At 36.1% G+C, this 19,668-nt stretch overlaps 1 protein-coding gene across 1 annotated transcript in view; it reads right to left on the minus strand.

Annotated features, from left to right (window-relative positions):
• The window catches only part of LOC142346136 (uncharacterized), a 128,904-nt gene that overhangs the window by 51,083 nt on the left and 58,153 nt on the right, over positions 1-19,668 (minus strand). Inside the window, exons 13-22 of the mRNA XM_075398643.1 lie at positions 13,886-14,095; positions 13,384-13,509; positions 12,617-12,696; positions 7,354-7,470; positions 4,683-4,860; positions 4,264-4,427; positions 1,637-1,859; positions 1,124-1,387; positions 605-681; positions 48-235 (exon numbers count right to left, since the gene is read on the minus strand). Coding sequence (XP_075254758.1) covers positions 48-235; positions 605-681; positions 1,124-1,387; positions 1,637-1,859; positions 4,264-4,427; positions 4,683-4,860; positions 7,354-7,470; positions 12,617-12,696; positions 13,384-13,509; positions 13,886-14,095 — 1,627 coding nt within the window. The remainder of the gene's footprint in view (positions 1-47; positions 236-604; positions 682-1,123; positions 1,388-1,636; positions 1,860-4,263; positions 4,428-4,682; positions 4,861-7,353; positions 7,471-12,616; positions 12,697-13,383; positions 13,510-13,885; positions 14,096-19,668) is intronic.

The raw sequence follows: 19,668 nt of genomic DNA on the forward strand, positions 1-19,668 counted from the left end.
ATTTGATGCCATGCAATCAGAGCTGTCACAAAATAATGCTATCTAACCAGGCACAGCCACGGCACAGAATGCTTCGGCCTTGTCCCCAATTGGAGTCTGCATGCCTCCCGTCAGATTGTGAATGACTCCGTTCTCACAGATGGAATAGACAGACACTAAGAAAGCGCTGCTATTAGAATGCACCACCCACAATACACCGAAACATAGCATCACTTCTGCGTGTGGCTTCTCTTCGCTAAAATTGAGACAATAATGCCAAAAACCGACGAATAGACAAACGTTTAATCAGTCAGAAATGTTCTAACTCGAGAATTTTTCATCAATACCTTATATGTATAGATTTAATAACCGAAGAACTGCTCTCAAACGGCTGACGAGGTTGTTAACAGTATCCGGTTTCCACCAACGTAGGAAAATAAATGTTACAAACTTCAATTGGACAAAATTATGCTTTCTTCTGAGCAGTTTACAGCCATCTCAACTAGATCGCAAATTGCCATAATGATCATTTTTAAACACCCTCATTCCTTGTGCAGCCATTACTATGGAGTAATTGAAGAGAATTATTGCAAAAAGTTCAAAAACGGTTTGCATAAGTACTTACAAGTTGTAGATCTGTTTGTTGTCGAGAGCCAAAGGACAGATGTTAGGTGAATTGGACAGAGGCAGTGAGCACACAACCTACAATCAAAAAAACAATCACCTATTAAAATTTGGGTCTAAATGCTCTGAATGAGTTTTTCCTTTTCAGCAAGGGACAATGTAACTTGTTGACAGAAAATTAATGAGCTGATTAAAATATTGATTGTGCTTTTCATACATTAAAAGCAGGCCACTTTTGACCAATTGAAGTCGAGTACTGAAATTATCTCTGGTCTACTTTTCAATGCTAAATATTCTAAAATAATTTTTGTCATACACTTGTTCCAGTTACATGATACAATTGATGTACAAGGGCCGAAATACAAATTCTGAACGAATGCGATGAAGGTTTCCTAGAAACCGAGAAATTGCTCACAACCATGCGATAAAATTCGTTGAGAATATCAATTCGTTCAGTTCAGCATAGACCAGATGGTATTAAATTATTGGATACAATTAATAAATGTACACAAACTCCCACCTTTGCCTCTTCGTCGTCAAAGTGACTTTTGAAGCTCTCAGTGAGAGCAGAGCGAGGTTCCTGTACTTTAGTCACACTGTGCAAGAGAGGCACGGATAGATATTTCTCCTGTCTTCCCTTCTCACTGTCAGTTCTGATCCAGCACCCCGTAAGGGGACTTCGGTTGCCTCCCATACCAGTCGATCCTTCCAGTGCCACTGAGAACTTCTTAGAAGTCGGACTCATCCCGGGCGAGTGAACAGAGGCAGTGCTCGACTTGTGCATCTAGGAAAAATATTTTAAACCGAAATAAAAAGCAGAATAATCAATGGACTGCTAGTATTTTTTCCAAATTAAAAACTGAAAAGTATCTTTGCTAATATAGCGCGGCAATTAAGAAAAATGAGCAAGGTACCACGAGGACCTGGAACATTGCTTTAAAGTTTCAAAGCCGTTAGACGCAACTTCTAGAGCAGAAACAGATAACAGATAGACATGTAACCACTGACGTCTCTGCGAACCTCACGAACATACCGTTTGTTCCATGCTATCCGCCTTGCTACTATTGGAGCCTCCAGATCTTGTCAGAAGTGGACTGCTGAGGAAGGCCTGGACTGGTTTCAACATTGGGCTACATAGAGCCATTTGCATCATTTTGAGAGTAATTTTGAAGGAGCCAGCTTCCTCTTTTGACCCAAATGTCAGTTTCCACTGGGATAGGGCCAGGGTTGATGCAGGGCGAAGATCATTTATCACACTACAACGGGTATTTTTGTGAATACTTTGGCGTCTCTTTCATCAATCAATATTGTATAGATCTGCCCGGGATCAAATACATACATAACAATTGTCCTGTCCAAATATGAACAGCTCTGTTGATTAATTTCAACTTTCAAAGCAGAAACTAAAACCAGATTTTGATTGAGAGTAAAAAGAGAACTCGCTAAGATGAGCCGAACTAAAAATAAGTGTCTGCAACTGAGTTTCCGGCCATCATTTATGAAAAAAAATCATTAATATTCATAATTTGGATCTATTTTTAAAACTGGAAGCCGGAAAAACTTTAAATTATTTAGTAACATTTCAAAACATACCCGGCAGATTGCCGTAAAATAGCCGCCGTTGATTCCAATAAGCATGGTTGGGATTGAAAGAATAGAAGGTATTGAAAAAATATTCTTGTACAAAAACATTTTTTTAAGTCCGAGTTATTTTTATGGCATTTCGTAATTGAACATACTTCTGTTTCTTAGAGAGAGGCTACAGGGACCACTATCAATACCAATAAGCATAAGAGATGGTAACTAAGACTTATAGGAACGACGTTCAAATAGCGGCCATCTAAAATTGGGCTTCATGGGTTTATCCCGTTTCAATTTCTGACTTCAATTTTTTATACTGACTCTGTTCATTTTGACTTGCTTTGCTGAGCAACTGATGTTAAAAATCACGACTAGCAGAATGAGAGAAGAGAGAAACTAGCCTAGAGAAGTCAAAAAGATTTCACGCGAAATGTCGAAAAAGCGGCAAAATGGTAAAGCGAAAAAAAGTTTGACGAAGTAAAAAACATAGCAGGACAAGTCCTGACGTACAATTCAAAGAATTTTCATTGACTAAAAAAACTAGACCTAAAACCAACTATGAATGGATTGGAAAAACCATTTAGAAAAAAATCCGATCCAAAAAATCGAAAAAACAGAAAAAGTGAAATTGCCGCATGTGAACAAAAAACCACTAGCGAGAAAGCGAATTTTTGTTCAAACACCGTTTTCTCACTCTACTTTAAATTTAGAGCGAAAAAAATTTCACGCCGCAAAACCACTCGCTTTTTCGCTCCACTTCCTGTTTCAGCGTGACCAAAATCACTACTCCAATTTGACTTCAAAAATCATGAAAATGTGTGAACAGATCTTAAAAAAAACATAGCCGGAAGAATTCCGGAAACGACTCGAAGAGAAAATCCATTTAAACGCCATCCAACTACTTATTAAACAAAACGTGCCTTCACTAATTTATGATTATTTTGAAACAAAGTCATGAAACAAAAAAGTAAAAACAATAAATCAAATCTAATAAAATATGATAAAAAATCTGATCAAATTTTGTTATAAATGGAGATCCCGAAAAAACTGTCTGCAAAAATAACTTAATCAAAACAACTATTACTTACAAAAACCACTTATGTGAATTTTGAAAAAAATACTTTAGGCTAAAATTATGAAAAAATTTCACTGAAAAACTGGAAAAAGTTTCTTAATTTTTTAATATTTCAAAAACAAATAAATCCAAAAAAAATCCCTTCAGCCAATAGGGTATCCAGATGCTCGCAAAACAATAGGCAAGTCATAATAGGCAAAGAAACTTAGCTAAAAACAGAAAAAAAACGAAAAACTGCAAAAAAAATTAAGAAAAATAGTTCCAATTTTCGCCCCTTTTTTGTCATATTTCTCCAGAAAAAAATGATTCTGACCCACAACACTGTAACCAATTGTTCTCATAAAATTGCTCAAGTAGAAGGAGTCTCTTCAAAACCCATTTGATTTGAGCCAGTAAAACAAAATAATCGTAAAAAAACGCAAAAAATAGCCCGAAAATCAGCAAAATACATTAAAAACATCCGACTTATCATAAAATTCATATTAATTCCCAGAAACCTTCAAAACACTACCGAAATCAGCCTAAAATTAAAACAAAATCATAACCAAACCTCTTAACCAAAATAAATGAAAAAAACTGCTTTAAAACGCCGCACGTGAACAAAAAAAAATTCGCTCGCTTGGAAAAAATTTTTTCACACATCAATTTCTCGCTCTCTCAAAAACAGCAGTATGAACAAAAACCACTCTCTTTTCGCTCCGCTCTTCACTTTTGTTCAGCTCCAAAATCACTCCAATTTTTTTCACGCGTTTCATTTCCCGCTTCAAAAATCACTCCAATAAAATTGATTTAAAAAAAGGACTTCTTCAATACTCCTCTTCGAGTCGTAAAAAGACAGCGCCCCAATACAATTCAAATTCTTTGAATTGTAAAAAAATAGGAGCGCTATAATAGCCGGCTGAGAAGATGAGGGCGGCTATTAAAAATTTATATGTACGAAATATGTACGAAACGTGGACGAAATGCGTGGCAGTCCCCAAATATGGTACTCATTGGTAACTAACTCTGTTTCGGTGCTGTCTGGTTCGGATGAGAAGAATACATCAACACATCCAGCCACTCTCACCGATTGTATCACATCTCTACTCACTGCCTGGTTCTCCTTCAGTGCAAGTGCTATGTGGCTGCTATTCAAGTCACGATACTCTCGATTTAGCCCTTCTTCTATCTGAAACCCAACATCATTTTCAGTGTGCTTAATTCGTCAATGCCGTTATTAACTCGGCAATGGTATTTTCTCATTATCTAAACAGGTTATAATTACCAAAAAACTATGCTTACAATGATTTCAGAAAATATCCAACTGAAGTCTGAACAACTGTTGCCATACGACAGGAGAGATAGTGTCGATAAAAACAGTTTGCGCAATTACATAGTAACTTTTTAAAGCTGGGATAGGAATTAGACAGTTATCATAACTAACCTCTTGTTTGATATTAAGAAGCGTTTTCTCATCCTGCGTGACCAACTTATAGTCCTCTTTCAGTTCGGGGTCCACAGAATCACACATTCCAGCTTTGAAGAAGATTTCATGTCCAATACACCGCGCTCTCTCAATCTCACCCGACAGCACAGACACCACACGCTCACCACGTAACTCCCTGTAAAATATTTAGCTCAGATAAATTCTCAAATTATTATTTGCTATATGTTATGAACAATTAGTCACACATTACTTCAAAAAATTATTCTGACGTCATTGAGTTTCCTGCATTACACTTTAGCAAATTGTTCTCCAGCAGGGCATTTAGAGGACGGCTGATGAAAACACTTCTTTGATGAATTTAGCAAAACAACCGACTAACGTCGGGCGAATTGCTCTCAAACGACCAGAAAGCGGTTGGCTTCGTCAGTAGGTAGCCACGGTTTATTGAGACTAGCTTTAGCTTGACTCGACTCTGCAACTTTTAGTTTTCTAGCCTTGTTAGTATATAAATCAAATAAACTGATAATTTAAAAACGATTATTTAGAAAAAATTCAAAACTATTTTTTGTCTCTGAAGTTATGTCAAGTAACCCATCTGCAAGAATTGAAAAGCTTCGTTGGCCAGTAATAATCGTTAAACTCAGAAAAGGACAAAATATTCGAAAATTTTGAAAACAATTGCCAATTTTAACAAAAACTTGCTAAAATTCAAGATATCAAAATTTTTAAAACCATTTCATTGTCTCGAGAGACTATCTAGCATCCCTATTTCAAGCTTTAATTAGTTTCACTGGCTCTTATCATCAAATTTCACTTATCATCAAGCCGTGGAGGAGGTCCCTAGAACCCTGGCGCCGGAAAAAACGATAAAAAATTCAAAAGGATTCAAAAAACTAGTAAAAATTGCAAATATTTATAAAAATTGCTATTGAAGTCTTAAAAAATATTCCATTACATCTAGAAGCTATGCAGTAAACTAAAATCAAACCCTAGAGGAGGTTATGTGGATCTTGAGGCCGGACAAACCTACAAAATGACAACAAATTTCGAAAAACTTGAAAAAAATTGCAAGTAGCATAAGAAAACAGCTGAAATTTGTGATAATAAAAGTTGAAAACTAATCCATGGCCAAAAAAATTTTCCAGTAAAACATTATCAAACCGTAACGAAGATTTTCTGTAAGCCTGAAAAACCTGAATAATGACAATAAATGACAAAAAAATGGCAAGTTTTGTTGATATCTTCAAAAACATTCCATTAGAATTATAAACTATACAGAAACCTATTGTTGAACCCTAGAGCAGGTTTCTCAGCTCTTGAGGCTGGAGAAACCTAAAAACCGACAAAAATTTTCAAAAACCTTGAAAAAATGATAGTTTTATTTAAAAAAAATCGCTAAAATTTGTCATCTTAAAAAATTGAAAGCTATTCCATATAAATTTTTTTCAGTAACTTATTATCAAATCCTTAAGGAGGTTTTCTGCCTCCTGCGTCTGGAAAGACTTGAATAATGAAACATAGCTGGCAGATTGCCAGAAAATAGCCGCAATAGATTCGTAGACCGGCAGTCTAAAAAAACAGTAAAAAAGACAGACCAAAAAAATCGTCTTTTCATTGAAGGCTGATCTGTTATTTTGATTAAAAATCTGTATAAGTTATTGCTGCCTCTATTAGCTGATCTCAAATAACCTTCATTTAGAGTGACACACACCCATTTGACCTTATCTCTTTGAATTAAAGTAAATAAAAGTCAATTTCAAGTTGAGGAAGTCATTTTCGAGAGTGAGGTAAGTCAAGTGTGACCAAAAACTTAATCACGCGCATGAACAAAAAAACTCGCTCCACTAAGAGCGAAAAATGACGTCACGCATGTAATTCAGTTGAAATTGCATGAACGAATGAACAAAAAGTGGCTGTGACGTCATATGGTCGTAACAAAAATCATGACGACGAAATAAAAAAAAACCAAGAGAAGGCCAATAATAGCCCCAGCTATCGCTGTGCGGCTATTAAAAATGAATCTCAAGAAAATTGAAAAAATTTGCATCTTTATCACAAAAATGCTAAAAATCGTGATGTCAAAATGTTGAAATCATTCCACTACCACTAGAAAATATGCAGTAACCTATTATAAAACCCTAGACGAGGTTCCTGGACACCTAGGGCTGAAAGAACTCAAAAAATTTCTTGAAAAAAAGGCTTGAAAAAAATGAAAATTAGTACAAAATTGCGTGTTTTTTAGCGATCGGTGTACCTCTAAGAACCGCCGTTCACACCATAAGTTTAAGTCTCCAAAACAGTTTGAGCTGAAACAGAACTGAAAGGCTATAAGAGCACTTAATGCCCGCTGGGCGCTACCTGTTTATCCCGTTTTTGAGGACGAAAGCGTCAGCCGAAAAATCGGTCAAGCGAAAAATCGCGTAAGACCGACAGGACTAATATAATTGCTTCGTTTGGGAGCAATTAAAAACAGTATATAATATTGTCTGGGTCGTCGCAACATTCGGACAGTTCAAATGGTGACGGGAAGAGCTTCGACACAACAAATCACAAAACTTCAATTACGTGGAGCATCAACTGTTTTTTAGAGATTCTTGAAGCTAGGCATTGAGAATTTAAAATTTTACGGTTTTGGAGATTTTAACATCACGGAAAAAAACAAACATACCTGATTTTTGCCAAAAGTAGAATCCTGCGTGGGAACAGAAGAACGTATCCTTCAGTGAGTGTGTACGAGTCAGGTGTGACCATCGTGATGCGAACCTCGTCTTTACGTGCACACTGCCTACAAAAGAAACAAATGCACCTAATAAGATAACATAGCAGGCTGATTGCCGGAATAGCAGCTAAATAGATTTAAGTGCAATATACATATATGTAGGAGAGATACAACATATGAGTTGATGGAGTTGCCGAAGCACCTTATTCTTACCATTTAAACAATTTCAGGCAAAACTAGTGATTAATGCAGCATATTATCCGAACAAGAACTTGGGATCTTTTTTATTGACGAACTAACATCTGAGACATCCACTGCGTTTCCAATTACAGATAAGGTATTGTTGTTCGGTGATTATAATCTAAATAATTTTGACAAAAAGCAAGCAACTCTTAGATGAGTCTTCAGGTATTTCAGGTCTCACTTTGTCTAATAAAATGAAACTAACTGGTATTGAGAATCATTAAATAGAAAAAACTTGATTATTGTCTGTCCAGTAAAAAACATAGCCGGCAGATTGCCGGAAAATAGCCGCGATAGACGCTTGTGGCGTTACATGAATTGGAACAACTATAGAAATAAAATAGACAGATCGACCACCAGTCCTTTAATAGACCACTAGACTTTTTGGGGTAGCTTCGGACTGTCATTTTTATGAGACACATAAGCTCTATAAGGCGAAAACCCTAATAGGGCTTTTCAAAATTAGGATCTTTTCCGTTTGTGCCCCCTACGTTTTTTGAGTGAGGTAAGTCATTGAAAAAGTCAATTCCAAGAAGTCACGGTAAGACGAGACAAAAATCTGTTAGACGAAGTAAAAAACATAGCAGGACAAGTCCTGAAATACAATCCAAGAATTGAATGAAAAACAGACCTAATGTAATTGACCAGCAGATCAATTGAACAACCCCAGACAAAAAAGACAAAATCTCAAAAGTTGAGAACGTATAAGAATCAAACAAACTAAACAAAATAATAATCATTGCTAAAACTCTTGAAGCTTTTAATCTGAAGGCCACATATGACACAATTCAAAAATTTGGCACAAAAAGTAAACAAATGCTTCAAAAAAGAACTGAGAAGCGCAAAATTTAAAGAAAGTTTTTAGATTTCGCAGGAAAAAATCTTCAAAACAATTTTTGTGTCTCTGGAGTTCTGTCATGTAACCCGTCTGCGGGACTTAATTTCTGAAGGCATATATGGCCATTCTGGTCTTGAAAACTCCTAAAAATGACCTTTTAACCTTGAATTACGGCCTTCCCAGTAGCTTCAACAATATGTACTTGATGGACTACTAAACGCGGCTACGGGCCTCTAATGAAACTTGATGCCCGCTGAGCTTTACCTGTTTATCCCGTTTTGAAAGCTCAAAGTCATGAAAAAAGGTGTGAAAACATCTTACAAAAATAAAAAAAAAAGACAGAGCACCAATACAATCCAATTCTTGGATTGTAAAAAATTAGGAGCGCTATAATAGCCGCCTATAATTGAGGACGCGGCTATTAACCAAATACAAAAAGTTTGTTTTTACCCCCCCCCCCCCCCCCAACAGACACGGACCAATTGATTTTATTTCCATAAAAGTTTTTCCAATAAAAACTCAAGTACAGTCTACCCCAGTTTTATAACAAGGAATAGAAAGAAATTCGATGCAACTCAATTTTTTCTAGACTTTTCAATTCAAAATTGAAGTCCATGTTGGCAATACAAAGAAATAAATATTATGTATAACGTTTCGTTCAAAATTTTAGTGCCAATTTGGAGAAATATGCGTCTTCGAATTTTTTCTTTTGGAAATTGTTGAAAAACAGAATTTTCAACATTTGGAAAAATCTGAGCTAACGCATAAATTCTTCAACCTGTATAAATTCTTTAACCTGTAAATTTAGTTAAAAGGAAGCTAAGCGAAGCGCACAGCAAGTTTTGCAAACAACACTACCGTGACTTTGTAGCAAGTAAGAAACAGTATAATTTCTTCAAAAAAGTATATTTTTTCCGGAGTTTCCATTTCATGGGCTACCAAAGCTGCTAAGTTTTCGATAGGAACTCATTTACAATTCGTATTCAACACTAATAGTAATTTTTTAAAATTACTTTCCCGGACAACCGTTTACGTTTCATTAGTAGTTTTGTTCAATCGCGAACTTAGGGACCAATAAAACTATAAGAGAACTGCTCAGCCACTTAATACACTAGTTCTTTACCTGCTTATCCCGTTTATCAAGACGAGAAGTAGGACTAATATAATTGCTACAAACTTTGTCTGAGAACAATTAAAAATCTATTCCGACAATATTTTTGTGACAATAACTTCTACAAACTTCACACTTTGAGGAACCAACTATTGCAATAATACAGCTTTGCTCAGATTGAAGATAAATTAATTGACAACAGTTAACAACCACAATAAAAAATTATCAAAAAACGCGTGAGTTGGAACTACGTCGCTCCCAGCAGTGAATGAAATTTTAAAAGTAGTCGTTTTTGCAATTTTTTAACCTCGAGAACCCTGATAATTTCAACTAGGAATCCAACGAGAAATCCAACCGGAGAAATACAACAAATTTTTGCAGCATATCTTTGATTGAACATCTTAACATCTCACTCCAAGAGCAATCAATTCAGGTTGCCTCTTAAGCCGTAGAATAATCTCATTTAACTTTAAAGCGAACAAAAACAGCAAATTGTCCGTCAAAAATTGACCACGGTTGATCACTGAGAGAAGACTACCAATATAAAAAGGTAAAGTACAATGTTTATTATGAGCATGCCATCATAAGGGTATACATGCTTAAATGAAAAACTGACAGATTTTGCCCTCGCGTGAATTTCGGCTAGGCTGTAAAAATAGGCTACATTTTTGCACTCAAATCTTGTCATGTATTAAGATTGGTAAAACATTTTAGCGGAGAATAGGTACAGATTCACCTTAATACTGCATAACTAGCGACTGTAACTCAATTCTGCAAATCGTTACAAATAAGTGTATCAGCAATACATATTTAAGTTACACGCACGATTTAGGCATCACTTTGCTGAGTAACTCATTTATTTTAAGATCACAATGCAATTCTTATACTTGCGAATAAAATTATTGCCAACAAATTGAAGACACAGCAGAAAAAATTACAGCAGAGATAAAGAATTTAGAAAAAAAGGATACAAAACTGAGTGACAGAGCCACTGCCGCATTCAATAAAAACTCACCATTCAGAAAACAGGATTTTGGCAAAAAAATAGATATCCTGTTTCATTTTTATCGGGACATCTCATACCCTCACATAGGAGTTCATTGCTGATCTTGAAGGCGCCCAGAGTAACCCCAAAAGATCTTATTTGCGTTCAAATCATTTGACGAGTCAGGTAAGTCAATGAAGATAAAAAACTAAGCAAGCAAGTCATCTTGAAATTCGCATCTGATGATCGAAATAAATGACGTCACTCACATGAACACACAGCTGGATTGTCTACAACGGCTACTGAAAATGTGCATAATTAAATTTTGATTCGTCTAAGTGCAACTTAAAACGTTTTTACAGATTGCTTACTAAAAAGATGATATTAATTTACGAAGATAAAAGTAATTGTGAAAACGTTCTATTGTTGATAGCGATGAGATAAAAACTGAAAAATTTGGTTATTGCCAAGCTATAAGAATTTTTGGAAATCTATAGAGCGAAGAGAAAAATTCTTCGAACACTGAAAAGAAAGTTAAAATTTCCAGCACGAATTCTAAAAAGAAAAAAACTTGTTTTTTCTTACTTTGGGAACTGTTAACCAATAGTTAAACGGTAAGCATAAGACATTCTATTGCTAACCATAACCCGCAGGTTGGCGAAAGAAAGTGAGTGAAACAAAAACAGATTTTAAAAAATTGTATCTTTCACAAAAAAATAGAGAAAAGTTCGCACTATTCCGATCGCATTTATAGTTACGCAGACTCCTCCTTTAATGAAGAGATACAGGGATTAGCATCATTAGAAATAACATAAAACCTACTAATTAGAACAAAGTTCAAACACCGGGATCAAAACTTGGGGTTTATGGGTGGCTTGTTTCGTTTCTATTTTTGATTTGTTTTCAATATTGATTCTGATGATTTTGGATTGAATTTCCGAGCAACTGGTGTTCAAAAGTACTTTGAGAACAATTTAGCGAACCAAAAAATAGCCTGTAGAAGAGAAAAAAACAAGCAAAATATCAAAAGCGTCAAAACTGGGTAAAGCCGATCAAACTCTTCTTTGAACAAGTACAAAATAGGAGCGAAATATTAGCCGGCTGAGAAGATGGCGGCTATTAATGATAAAATAAAATAACTGCTCATCTGGGTCGCGAAAATTTCAAAATTAGAGGTTTTCGCATTTTACGGGAAAATACAACAAAACTAATGGGAAAATACAACAAAACTTTTTGTTGTATGTCTATGATTCGATCTGTTTTCATAACACAATTCCCTCGTTTGAGCGACCGACTGACTAACAACTAAGTCAAAAAAACTTAAATTTTGAGCTGCTCTCAGTTTAGAGTTCTTGGAGGAACGACCTCAACGAAATTTCCTCAACGACCTCAATCGACCTTTCTTTTAGCTAGCGCCTAAGAGTTCATGTTATTATACAGCATGAAACTTGTCATAATCAAACTTCACACAGCAACATGGCATCACATGCTTTCTACGAATTTATTCAGGGCTGTCAACTTATTTGTCAACTTCATAGAATGACATGTGTCATTGTTGTTAGCAATTCTTCTCATCGTTGCTTGAAAGCCTACTTCAAAGACTACGTAACAATATCCGCTTCACATCCTGACAAGGCCTCAACAGTCTTTAGAGAGAGATGATCAAACGTCCTTTTGTTTATACTATGACATTTAACCAACAATCTCCAGGTTTGGTTACAGGATTAAACATAGCATAAACCCAAACAACAAACCTCGCTGTTCTTTTGATAAATGCTATAGGGGACAAACTGTATGAATCATCAGTGAAAATCAAGTCAACTATTTCTTCACAAAGATTCACGACAAGCAGGGCTGAAAAACAAAAAAAAACGATGCAAATTTGCAACTTCTAGGGTCCGCCGAGATGCCACCAATTCCGCGGGGGGGGGGGGGGGGGGGGTTTGGTTAAGAGCATAGTGAGTCTTGCGCGAAATTTGTCTTCGGCATCCATTGTAGGTTTGTGTTTAGGAAACTGTGCGACTATATCACTTACCCTACGCTCTCTTTGGGAATGGTCGCCTCAACCACTGTATTCTTGTGAGTCCTTGCGAACTGCTCTCGAAGAGATTCTACCTAAAAAAGTTGACCTCATTGCCCTCGGCTGTTACCGAGCGCATTTGGACACGTCGTTATGCTATCGTAAATAAGTGAGAAAAGTTTTTTTACACGAACGATTGCAATAGAAGATAAACCACTTCTTTTCTAGAGTGAAGATAATTTTTGTTCTTCACCAGGCGAAAAACTTTGTACTCGGGTACTGAGGCAAAAGTATTGCGCCAGGCGAAAGTTTTGTATGTAACTGTATTAGCTTTTCAAACAATAATATCGGCAAGAAAACGGACAAAGAGCGGAGACCATAAAAAAACTTTTAATTGATTTATAAAAAAATAGTTCAGGGTTATGGGGTTTAGGAGCATTTGAGAAAAACGTTGACTGGATGGACCTAAACTGAAATGCTCAATATTTTATAAATATTGTGACTATGATTTTGTAAGCTATTATTAAGTAGAGATAATTGTTTGGGAGACTTGAGTATTTTATAGCGTCAAGTTGATTTTGAATTACCGCTTATAAGTGTTTTTATTGGTATGTCTCATATGCCTACCAAAACTGTGTACTTCTAATCGAGCTTTCGCATTGTTTGAAAAAAAAAACGGAAAGATCCACATTTCATAAACCGTTTCATTATTTACAACTTTCATATTGAGCGGAATCATGAACAGAAACACAACGGAGATCGTTTCACGATGCGCTGCATACCTGTTTTATGAGGTCGTGATGACCCTTCATGCCATTGAGGTCATGAGCTAATTGTTCCACTGTCATCACAGCAGTCTGCAATCCCTGTCTGTCCGGGTGCTTAGTGTCACACGAGGACAGCAAACGCTGAACAACAGCTTAACATAGTCTAAAGTTATAAGTCGTTTCTTTAAAGCAACTTTAAAGAGCATAACTGCATTTTTTTAACCAAAACAATGAAGGTACAAACCCGAAAGATATTATTTGCCGAGCGATAACAAAACCTTATTTGAATTACGTTTAAAATATACTTTCAGTGGCACTTTCAGCACTCAGCCTGGGGCTAGTTTCCTCTAAGAGTCTTCTGACTCATAATGTAGTAACATTATGATAATCCTACTGTGAACTAAGCATTTCCTGTTAACATTAAAACGATGCAATTTGGATTTTGATGAAAATGAGTATTTACAGGTACTACTTTGTGAAAAAGAAGCCTTCCCTATGAATCATTGTTAACTATTACCTGTAGAAGCAGGATAAGCTGCGGCATTTTTTGCACTGGTTTCATCAACAGCGCCTCAACTGTCAACTTGTCCGGATATCTGTCTTCGAAACGGTTAAGGAACGCATCAAACACCTGGTTGTTGGCTCTAGCGGCTTTAAGTACTGGCTGAACTTTCGAATGCTCCAGCACAAATTTCGTGTACGCCTCACGCATTGATGAGTGACCAAACTAAAACACAGAGATTAGATATAAAGAGTTAAGTACAACTAGCGAGTGTTTCTCTTCGTTATTAGCTATGTGCGGTTCAGGAGATTAACTTAATCTTTATTTAGGGAGTGGGATGCGTCGGACGTTCGGGCGGAGGAAGTTAGTTGAGGTGGGAAGGAAGCAAACTCTTAAGAACCTCCATTTAAACTATGAATTTGTTACCTCAAAGTACAGCGGATCGCATGGTTACAGACTGGTGTCAGACGCTACGAGAATTGCTCGCTGACATAAAGCCCTCGGGGCTCGATCTTTGTCTTGTTTTTGAGGACGAAAAGGCCGGACGAAAAACCAGTCGATTGCAAAATTGAAAAGACTTCACTCAGGACTAACATAGATTAGAGCACTTATCATGTCAATTTAATTGGAACTAAGTCGATTTAAGGTTAATCCTAATCAATAGTTTTTTCTCTGGCGCATTACGTTGCTTATTTTCGAATATGGAATATTTTTGCCGTCTCAATTTAAATATACTAGCAGGCCCGCAAAAGTATAACAAGATCATTTGAAAAATAGAAGTTTTAAAATTCATTTTATTTCTACCACCTGGGGCTGGAACACATGCCCCTTGTTCAACAGCCATAGGTATTACGTTACGTTACCGATGTGTTTGGTTTAGCATAATACCTGCAAGTCCCAGCAATTTTGTGTTCAACTTTTTTCGGCTTTGCTGACCCTTATAATTAGGGAGCGCTAAGACTTGTACAGATAACGAAATTCTATATGGTGTCGTAGCGTAACGCATGTAATACGTTAGGCTGCATTTTTAAGGAGCGTAAAAAAGAGAAGAAACAAGATATGGAGGGAGAGAAAACAGAAAAAAGAAAAGAAAGACAGAAAGGAATGAGAAAAGAAAGAAACGAAAGGGCGAAACGAGACAGAAGACAAAGGAAAGAGAGAAAAAAGAAAAAGGGCAGCAAAACAGAACAGACGAAAAAGAGAGAAAAGAAAGACAGAAAAGACAAAAGAAAGAGAAAAAAGACAGAAAAGAAAGGAAGAGAAAGAGAGAAAAGCAAGATAAAACGCGAGAAAAAATGACCAAAAAAAGACAAAATAGAGAGAAAAGATGGGTGGACGAAAGAGGAAAATGTCAAAAAACACAAATTAAACAGAAAGAAAAACAAATGAGAAAAAGAGCAAGAGAGAAAGGAGGGAAAAGAAAAAAGGACAGAAAAGAAAGACAAACAACAGAGAGAAAATAAATCGAGAAACGAAAGACAGAAAAGAGACAAAAGACAGAAAAGCAAGAAAAGAGAAAAGCAAGAGAGAAGTAAGACAGAAAAACAGGAGAGAGAGAAAGGCGAAAGGAGAAAAAGAAGAGAAAGAGGGAGCAGAAAGAAAAAAATGAGAAAAGAAAGGAAAGAGTTAAAAGAAAGAGAGAAAAGAGACAGAATTGAGAGACAGGAAAGAGAAACGCAAGATAAAAGAAAAAGAAATCAAGAGAGAAAGGAAAGACAGAAAAAACACAAAAGAGCAGTAGAAAACAGAAAAACAGAAAGGAAAGAGAAAAGAACGAGAAAATAAAGAAACGACAGAGGAACGAAAGAGAAAACGAATGAAAACAAATAAAAGCAGGAAAAAAACAGAAAAAAAACAGACAAAAGCAATAGAGAGAATTGAAATACAGAAAAGAAAAAGGAAAACAACAGAAAGCAAAAAAGAGAGAAGAAAGCAGAAAGAACAGAGAAAAAAAGAGAAAGAGAGAGACAGAAAAGACAAACAAAAAACAAAGAGAAAGAAAATACTATCAGAAAGAAATGAGAAAAGAAAAATCAAAGACAGAAAAGACAGAGAAAAGCAAAAGAAAAGAAAGAAAAGTGAGCGAGACAATAAAGAGAGAAGCTAAACAGGAACAAAAGAGAGAAAGGATGAGAAAAAAGGCAGAAAACAACAGAAAAGAGAAAACAAAGAGAAAAGAAAAGCAAAGAAAGAGTACAGTAAGACAGAAAAGAAATAGAAAGGAAAGAGGAAAGAACGACAAGCTAAAGAGAGGAACGAAAAAGAGAAAAACCATTAAGAAACTAAAAGGAAAAGAAAGAATAAAAAAGAGGAAACGCAGACAAGTACAGAAAAAGACAGAAAAAAAGCAGAACGACAGAAAAGAGAGAGAGAGAAAAGCAAAACAAAAGGAGAGATAAAGAAAGGAAAAAAGAAAGAGAAAAGAAAGTGAAAGGAAAGATAAAAAGCAGAAGAGACCGAGAAAAAGAAATATAACCAAAAACAAAACAAATGAAGGAGAAATTAAAAAAAAGAAGGAGCAAAGAAAGAAAGAGACGGAAGAGAAAAGATCTTCCTTCGAAAGTAAAAAACAAAAATAGACCGAATTCTTCACGGCCTAACTTTTGACAAAAAAACTGGCAACAAAAGATTCAGTTAATTAAACTTCAGTTGTTCAAAACTTTTATGAGACTGAGATCAAGCAAAACTGAAAACAAAAGAAGCAAAATATTGTTTAAAAATTGGTCACGCAAACATTCAGCGTAAAAAGTTCCGATTAAAAACATCCGCGGCTATCATGTCATTGGCCTTTATTGCATAAATTACTTTTCGGTCACTGCCGTTTTGACAATGACAGTTTTTCGTTCATAGGCAGCTTTTCCAAAAATGAACCATTTTTACAGTCAGTATTCAGTCATTGACCTTTACGGCATAGGTAACTTTTCGGTCATTTACTTTTTGGCAAGTTCAAGTTTTCAGTCATTGACCTTTTTAAAAATACAAGCGAATCAAAACGCTTTGATGTATATTTAAGAGGCCTTAAAACATGTGAAGATTAGGAGCTTAAACATAGTGGTATAGGTATTCGAATTATTTTTAATATGTAGATTGATAGAAGACAGATAGCGACAGGAGAAAGGCATGGAGCTCAAAAAATTGTGAAAAAGGAGGGAATTGGAGAAAGTGGAAACGGATGCGACGTTAATGGACAAAAATCCCGATAAATACGCGGCTCGTCTGTTTCTTAGCTCAACTCATTGCGCTTTTGACTCTGAACTCACATACCCCGGTTCGAATCCGACTGTTGCCAGTCGCTTTTTGCCGAAAAGCATGTTTAGGGGCTGTTAAAACATGTAAAGATTAGGAGCTTAAACATGGTGCCTTTTATGTCGACACTGAACTATTATATAGATATAGATGACAGCTTTTCGGTCATATGCATGTTTTCGAACAATGAACCATTTTTACATTCAGTATTCAGTCATTGACCTTTACGGCATAGGTAATTTTTCGGTCATTTACTAAATGGCAAGGTCAAGTTTTCGGTCATTGACCTTTTTCAAAACACATGCGAATCAAAACGCTCTGATGTATATTCAAGAGGCCTTAAAACATGTGAAGATTAGGAGCGTAAACATAAGAGTATAGATATTCGAATTATTTTTATTATGCAGATAATAAAAACAGATAGTGACAGGAGAAAGGCATGGAGCACAGAAAATTGTGAAAAAAGGACGGAATTGGAGAAAGTGGAAACGGATGCGACGTTAATGGACAAAAATCCCGATAAATACGCGGCTCATCTGTTTCTTAGCTCAACTCATTGCGCTTTTGCCTCTTAACTCACGGGCCCCGGTTTGAATCCGACTGTTGCCAGTCGCTTTTTGCCAAAAAGCATGTTTAGGGGCTGTTAAAACATGTAAAGATTAGGATCTTAAACATGGTGCCTTTTATGTCGACACTGAATTAATATATAGATATAGATGACAGATTTTCGGTCATAGGCAGCTTTTCGAACAATGAACCATTTTTACATTCAGTATTCAGTCATTGACCTTTACGGCATAGGTAACTTTTCGGTCATTTACTTTTTGGCAAGGTCAAGTTTTCGGTCCTTGACCTTTTTCAAAATACATCCAAATCAAAACGCTTTGAGGTATATTTAAGAGGCCTTAAAACATGTGAAGATTAGGAGCTTAAAAATGGTGGTATAGGTATTCGAATAATTTTTAATATGTAGATTGATACAAGATAGATAGTGACAGGAGAAAGGCATGGAGCACAAAAAATTGTGAAAGGAGGGAATTGGAGAAAGTAGAAACGGATGCGACGTTAATGGACAAAAATCCCGATAAACCTGCGGCTCGTCTGTTTCTTAGCTCAACTCATTGCGCTTTTGACTCTGAACTCACATACCCCGGTTCGAATCCGACTGTTGCAAGTCGCTTTTTGCCAAAAAGCATGTTTAGGGGCTGTTAAAACATGTAAAGATTAGGATCTTAAACATGGTGCCTTTTATGTCGACACTGAATTATTATATAGATATAGATGACAGCATTTCGGTCATAGGCAGCTTTTCGAACAATGAACCATTTTTACATTCAGTATTCAGTCATTGACCTTTACGGCATAGGTAATTTTTCGGTCATTTACTAAATGGCAAGGTCAAGTTTTCGGTCATTGACCTTTTTCAAAATACATGCGAATCAAAACGCATTGATGTATATTCAAGAGGCCTTAAAACATGTGAAGATTAGGAGCGTAAACATAAAAGTATAGGTATTCGAATTATTTTTATTATGTAGATTGATAGAAGATAAATAGTGACAGGAGAAAGGCATGGAGCACAAAAAATTGTGAAATAGGACGGAATTGAAGAAAGTGGAAACGGATGCGACGTTAATGGACAAAAATCCCGATAAATACGCGGCTCATCTGTTTCTTAGCTCAACTCATTGCGCTTTTGCCTCTTAACTCACAGACCCCGGCTCGAATCCGACTGTTGCCAGTCGCTTTTTGCCGAAAAGCATGTTTAGGGGCTGTTAAAACATGTAAAGATTAGGAGCCTAAACATGGTGCCTTTTATGTCGACACTGAATTAAGATATAGAAGATATAGATGACAGCTTTTCGGTCATAGGCAGCTTTTCGAACAATGAACTAATTTTACATTCAGTATTCAGTCATTGAACTTTTCGGTATAGTAATTTTTCGGTCATTTACTACATGGCAAGGTCAAGTTTTCGGTCATTGACCTTTTTCAAAATAAATGCGAATCAAAACGCTTTGATGTATATTTAAGAGGCCTTAAAACATGTGAAGATTAGAAGCGTAAACATAAAAGTATAGGTATTCGAATTATTTTTATTATGTAGATTGATACAAGATAGATAGTGACAGCAGAAAGGCATGGAGCACAAAAAATTGTGAAAAAAGGAGGGAATTGGAGAAAGTGGAAACGTATGAGACGTTAATGGACAAAAATCCCGATAAATACGCGGCTCATCTGTTTCTTAGCTCAACTCATTGCGCTTTTGCCTCTTAACTCACAGACCCCGGCTCGAATCCGACTGTTGCCAGTCGCTTTTTGCCGAAAAGCATGTTTAGGGGCTGTTAAAACATGTAAAGATTAGGAGCCTAAACATGGTGCCTTTTATGTCGACACTGAATTAATATATAGAAGATATAGATGACAGCTTTTCGGTCATAGGCAGCTTTTCGAACAATGAACCATTTTTCCATTCAGTATTCAGTCATTGACCTTTACGGTATAGGTAAATTTTCAGTCATTTACTATATGGCAAGGTCAAGTTTTCGGTC

Source organism: Convolutriloba macropyga, chromosome 9 (assembly GCF_964194025.1).
Source record: "Convolutriloba macropyga chromosome 9, txConMacr16.3, whole genome shotgun sequence".
NCBI lineage: Eukaryota > Metazoa > Xenacoelomorpha > Acoela > Convolutidae > Convolutriloba > Convolutriloba macropyga.